The 6,000-nt window shown below is 48.6% G+C and overlaps 1 protein-coding gene across 2 annotated transcripts in view; it reads left to right on the forward strand.

Annotated features, from left to right (window-relative positions):
• The window catches only part of jak1 (Janus kinase 1), a 195,960-nt gene that overhangs the window by 85,392 nt on the left and 104,568 nt on the right, over nucleotides 1–6,000 (forward strand). For both annotated transcript variants that reach the window (XM_038794475.1, XM_038794474.1), the window contains exons 4-5: nucleotides 1,230–1,386; nucleotides 3,379–3,542. In XM_038794475.1, coding sequence (XP_038650403.1) covers nucleotides 1,230–1,386; nucleotides 3,379–3,542 — 321 coding nt within the window. The remainder of the gene's footprint in view (nucleotides 1–1,229; nucleotides 1,387–3,378; nucleotides 3,543–6,000) is intronic.

The following is a 6,000-nucleotide window of genomic DNA, read 5'->3' on the forward strand; positions in this document are numbered from 1 at the left end:
CAGATGGTTTATTCTTAATGTGCAAATAGAAGAAGGTGGAAGTCGGCAGCAGCTCAGTCAGTAGCTGAACAGTGAAAAGACAAGTTCTGATATTTGTTATTTTCATGAAAACATGGAGTGCGAACCAAAACCTATAATTTTATTTTTACAGATGTCAATTGGCTGTGTATTTCCCAGTTTTCCTTTTTATTTTGCTTGTTTTTGTTTGGTTGATTTGGAATAGCTATTTATAGATGCAAGCAGTGTATAGTGGCTTTTGGTATTACTGGACTATGTAAATACCATGCTGACGCAAACAACTGAAGCTGTGCCTGCTTATCAGCAAGACCCAGACTTTTGAGATATTTACTCTTGAATCATAATACCATCAGACATAATATCATCAGCCTTGCCACGGCTTCTCATTAAGGTACATAAGACAACCCTTCCAATATCTGGCTATGTTTGATTCAATATAATAGTGTTTTGTAACTTTTCTTGATGGTTCTGTAGATAGGTGCATTGACCCAGGTAAGGAAAACCTCATGTTAATCCCCAGAATGAGCTGATCTCAGACAGGATAGGTGTCGAGAGGCTACGATTGGTATACATTTTTCTGAATTTATTTATCTGGCTGGGTTCCATGCTCTTTTGATCGTTATTCGTGGCGGCCTGATGGAATGTGCACATGGCCCGTGAGATAGGTGACTCAGCTATTGTACAACCCATATTTAAATAGCTTTCCAACACTCATTCTGTAGAATGGTTCCTTGTGTGAGGTATTGAAAGATGGCCAGCACTCTTACACAGAATAAGTCAGCAGTTTGTTGTACTTTGAAAATTACACTTTTTGAGTGACTGTTTCATTGTAAAACCTCCAGTATGGGTGAAATCAGTCTGCTGCACTGAAAAGCATCTTAGCTGGCCAATGCCTCAATTGGTAAATACACAGCCCTCTGTGGAACTGAGTCTACTGTTACATTACCCATGTTATTTTAAAACCAGAAAATCTTGTAGATAAGTACCAGGATTCTGTTTAGTGTCTTTCTACTGATGCCACAGTCAAGCCTGAAAATTTGTGGAGCCTGTGAGAATAAAAGTGCTAAACCATCCATAACTCGGCAGACTGGAAAGAAAATGCTTTCTGCCACTGTTGCCTGTCTAATTTTACACCTTCGGTATCCTTTAATCTCTGCCACTGCGACCATACTGACTGACTTCCAGTACCAACAATACCCTCTTCTCTGCAGGTTCTTCTTTGGAAACTGGCATGGATCCAATGAAAATGAGCAACCTGTCTGGAGACACACTCCTACAAGAAAGCAGAAAAATGGTTATGATCCCAAAAGTACAGAAAATGGAACTCCTCTTTTGGATGCAAATTCCCTGGAATACCTGTTTGCCCAGGTAGAATTTTAAAAGAAAGGTTTTTAGCATTGGGATTCAGCAATTTTCAGCCTCCAGACCTTCAGTTTAACTTGTGAATAATTTGAATTTCAGTGATCTTTGTGTGCAGCTGTAATTCCTATATTGCTGAACAAAGATGTCCGCAGTCTCCTGAATCATGTAATGCTTGTACATGTACTTATTTAGGCTCACTAATTGGCATAATAATGTTGCTGCCAACTTCTTAGTTTGTTGCACAGAAATCTCATTCTTCCATGCTTTTGCTTATTCCCAACAATTTTAAACACCGGCTGATTTCTTCACAATTGTGGTTGCTTGTCACTTGAAATAGAAGTCCTTCCAATTTACATCAGTGCCTGTATATAAACCCAACTTGTATATGTGCTGGGAGTATTCTGTTTGTGTTAGAATCAGTCTATACTGCTTGTTGAATGTTGATCACAAATGTTCAACAATTAACAGATTTCTTTGTTTATAATTGGGAAGTTGGCTGGGCAGGCGAAAGGAGTCGGCCGGATGGGCGAGGGGAGTCGGCTGGGCAGGTGGAAAAAAGGATAGTTGGGACAAGCGAGAGAAAAGCAAACAGAGACGGTCAAAAAGTGAATGAATGTGAAAGACGGAGACAGTGGGCGCGAATCTCCGCTCCCTACACCGGGTGGGAGAATCGCGGGAGGGCCGGGCGACTCATTTCACGCCTCCTTGGTGCCCCCCGCGATTCTCCCACCCCCCCTGCTCAGAAGAATCGCCGCTTTCCATTTTTCACGGCGACCGCCGATTCTCCGACCCGGATGGGCCGAGCGGCCTGCCATTCGCGACAGTTTCACGACAGCGGCAACCACACCTGGTCGCTGCCGTCGTGAACATGGGCGCCAAAGGCCCATTTGAAGCCTGTGGGGGGCGGAGAGGGGAGTGAGCACCACGGCCGTGCTCGGGAGGGGACTGGCCCGCGATCGGTGCCCACCGATCGTCGGGCCAGCGTCTCAAAGCGACGCACTCTTTCCCCTCCGCCGCCCCGCAAGATCAAGCTGCCACGTCTTGTGGGGCAGAGGAGGGGAAGACGGCCACTGCGCATGCGCGGGTTTGAGCCGTCAGCCGTCGTGACGTCAGCCGCGCGTACGCGGGTTGGAGCCGGCCAACCTGCGCATGCGTGGCTGACGTCACTTAGGCGCATCGGCCACGTCATTCTCAGCGCAAGCGTCAAGGCCCGGCCGGCGAGAATAACGGAGCGCCGCTCCTAGCCCCCCGGGTGGGGGTGAATACGGTGAGAGGAGCGGCCTCCGAGGCCGTCATGAAACTCGGCCGAGTTCACGACGGCCTTCCGATTTTTCCCGGGAGCGGAGAATTCCGCCCAGTGCTCTTGGCAAAGTTAGTGAATGACCCTGATGAACAGTGCCATTGGGACTGAGAACAGTGGGCAGCACGGTAGCACAGTGGTTAGCACAGTTGCTTCACAGCTCCAGGGTCCCAGGTTCGATTCCCGTCTAGGCCACTGTCTGTGCGGAGTCTGCACGTTCTCCCCGTGTCTGCATCGGTTTCCTCCGGGTGCTCTGGTTTCCCCCCACAGTCCAAAGATGTGTGGGTTAGGTGGATTCGCCATGCTAAATTGCCCTTAGTGTCCAAAATTGCCCTTCGTGTGGGGTGGGCTAACTGGGTTATGGGGATAGGGTGGATGTGTAGACCTTAGGTAGGGTGCTCTTTCCAAGAGCCGGTGCAGACTCGATGGGCCGAATGGCCTCCTTCTAGGGGTTGGTTTGGCACAGTTGGCTAAATAGCTGGCTTGCAATGCAGAACAATACAAGCAGCGCGGGTTCAATTCCCGTACCGGTCTCCCCGAACAGGCGCTGGAATGTGGCGACTAGGGGCTTTTCACAGTAACTTCATTGAAGCTTACTTGTGACAAGTGATTATTATTATTCTGCACTGTAAATTCTATGATTATGGTCGTTCTTTGTGCTCTTTTTAGTGGAACTCACAATTGATTTCTTCTTCCAGGGACAATACGATTTGATCAAAGGTCTAGCACCTGTTCGAGATCCTAAAAACGATTATGAATTTCATGAAATAGAAAATGAGTGTCTGGGAATGGCTGTACTGGCCATGACACATCAGGCTCTTCACCGCAAAATCCCACTGCAAGAGATTTCCAAGGAAATGAGGTGAGATTGGGAAGAACTGGCAGAAACGGGGGCAGGGATGTTACTCTGGAACATAATTTGTTACATGAAAGCTTTTTAAAAAAAAACACCTTTCTTGTTCTGCACCAAATTATTGTAAATTATAAAGATTTGAAATGGTCATTGGGTTCAACAATTCCCTTTTTTAATGGACCTGAATATGTCTTTTCTATCGTCGCACAAAATGCTTCAATCCTTCTCCTCTTCAGAAAGATGATATTTAGTTGTATCTTGAATCCATTTATACTGTCTGCTGAAATGTTCCTTCCTGCTTATTTAGCTCTCATCTCTTGAGTGATGAAGTTTTACCTGACTTCCCATCTGGCATTAACTTCCTAATTATTAACTTGTTTCCTGGTTTGTGACAATGTACAGTTCTTGTCTACAAAACCTTACTTTATTGTCGGCATGTTTTGTTACTTGCCTGTGTCAAGGTTTTCTCAGTTGAATGCTGGATGGCAGGGATGAACCAAGTTCCCTGCTCCAGATTCCAATAAGGGAAGTTGACTTCCTGACAGGTTCACTGGTTGGAACAGTCACAGTAGTTGTCCATTCATCAGGGAACTAAAGTACCATTGGAGAACTGTATATATCATGCAAAGCCAATTAAAAAAAATTAAAGCTTCCACCATCTGTATCAGGGTGTTAAAATAGCAGAATGGGGGTGTGAAGTAGGAATTAGAGCTACTCTGTTTTAACTGCTCCAACATTCCTTATCTCCTGAATAGCTGAGAAAATGGCTGTAGGTTCTGTCAAAGTTGTGGAGATCCTGCCAAAAGTAACAGGAAGGCCACATTTTGATGATTTGTTCCTTCTCCCGTTAACAGGCAGCAAATGGAGTACCACAACTTGGACAGGAACTGTCAAACAGGAGAGGAAAGTCCCCAAATGTGAAGGGCGGACAATAATCGGCTGACCAGTAGAGTGCTCTCAATTGGTGGGGGTGGGGAGAGGGAGTGTGTTTGGCATAGTGGGAGGGAACCGTGATCAGCAGAGACAGACAGAGGTAGTGTGCTTGGCAGGAGGAGAGAGTGCGTAAAATCAACTGGGGATGAGAGTGAGGGTGGATCGGCAGGGGAGAGAGTGAGTGGAATGGCAGGGGAGAGAGAGAAAGAGAGTGGATCGGCAGGAGAGAGAGAGAGAGAGTGGATCGGCAGGAGAGAGAGAAAGAGAGAGTGGATCGGCAGGGGATATAGAGAGAGAGTGGACCGGTGAGAGGGAGAGAGAGAGAGAGTGGACCCGTGTGAGAGAGAGATAGAGAGTGGACCCGTGTGAGAGAGAGATAGAGAGTGGACAGGTGAGAGAGAGAGTGGACCGGTGAGAGAGAGAGTGGACCGGTGAGAGAGAGAGTGGGACCAGTGTGAGAGAGAGAATGGAACGGTGAGAGAGAGAGAGTGGACTGGTGAGAGAGAGAGAGAGTGGACCGGTGAGAGAGAGTGGACCGGTGAGAGAGAGTGGACCGGTGAGAGAGAGAGAGTGGACCGGTGAGAAAGAGAGAGAGTGGACCGGTGAGAGAGAGTGAGAGAGAGAGAGAGAGAGAGAGTGGACCGGTGTGTGTGTGAGAGAGAGAGAGAGTGGACCGGTGAGAGAGAGAGCGGGACCGGTGAGAGAGAGAGAGAGAGTGGACCGGTGAGAAAGAGAGAGAGAGAGAGTGGGGCCGGTGAGAAAGAGAGAGAGAGTGGACCGGTGAGAGAGAGAGAGAGTGTGGACCGGTGAGAAAGAGAGAGAGTGGACCGGTGAGAGAGAGAGAGTGTGGACCGGTGAGAGAGAGAGAGAGTGGACCGGTGAGAGAGAGAGAGAGTGGACCGGTGAGAGAGAGTGGACTGGTGAGAGAGAGAGAGAGTGGACCGGTGAGAGAGAGAGAGAGTGGACCGGTGAGAGAGAGAGAGAGAGAGAGAGTGGATCGGTGAGAGAGAGAGAGAGAGAGAGTGGATCGGTGAGAGAGAGAGAGAGAGAGTGGACTGGTGAGAGAGAGAGAGAGAGAGAGTGGACCGGTGAGAGAGAGAGAGTGGACCGGTGAGAGAGAGTGGACCGGTGAGAGAGAGAGAGAGAGAGAGAGAGATGTGGACCGGTGAGAGAGAGAGAGAGAGTGGGCCGGTGAGAGAGAGAGAGAGGAGAGAGAGAGAGTGGGCCGGTGAGAGAGAGAGTGGGCCGGTGAGAGAGAGAGAGAAAGTGTGGACCAGTGAGAGAGAGAGAGAGAGAGAGTGGGCCAGTGAGAGAGAGAGAGAGTGGGCCGGTGAGAGAGACAGTGGACCGGTAAGAGAGAGAGTGTGGACCGGTGAGAGAGAGAGAGAGAGAGTGGGCCGGTGAGAGAGAGAGAGAGAGAGTGTGGACCGGTGAGAGAGAGAGAGAGAAAGTGGGCCGGTGAGAGAGAGAGTGGACCGGTGAGAGAGAGAGTGGACCGGTGAGAGAGAGAGAGAGAGAGTGTGGACCGGTGAGA

The sequence above is a fragment of the Scyliorhinus canicula genome, chromosome 4, assembly GCF_902713615.1.
Source record: "Scyliorhinus canicula chromosome 4, sScyCan1.1, whole genome shotgun sequence".
Taxonomy (NCBI): Eukaryota; Metazoa; Chordata; class Chondrichthyes; order Carcharhiniformes; family Scyliorhinidae; genus Scyliorhinus; species Scyliorhinus canicula.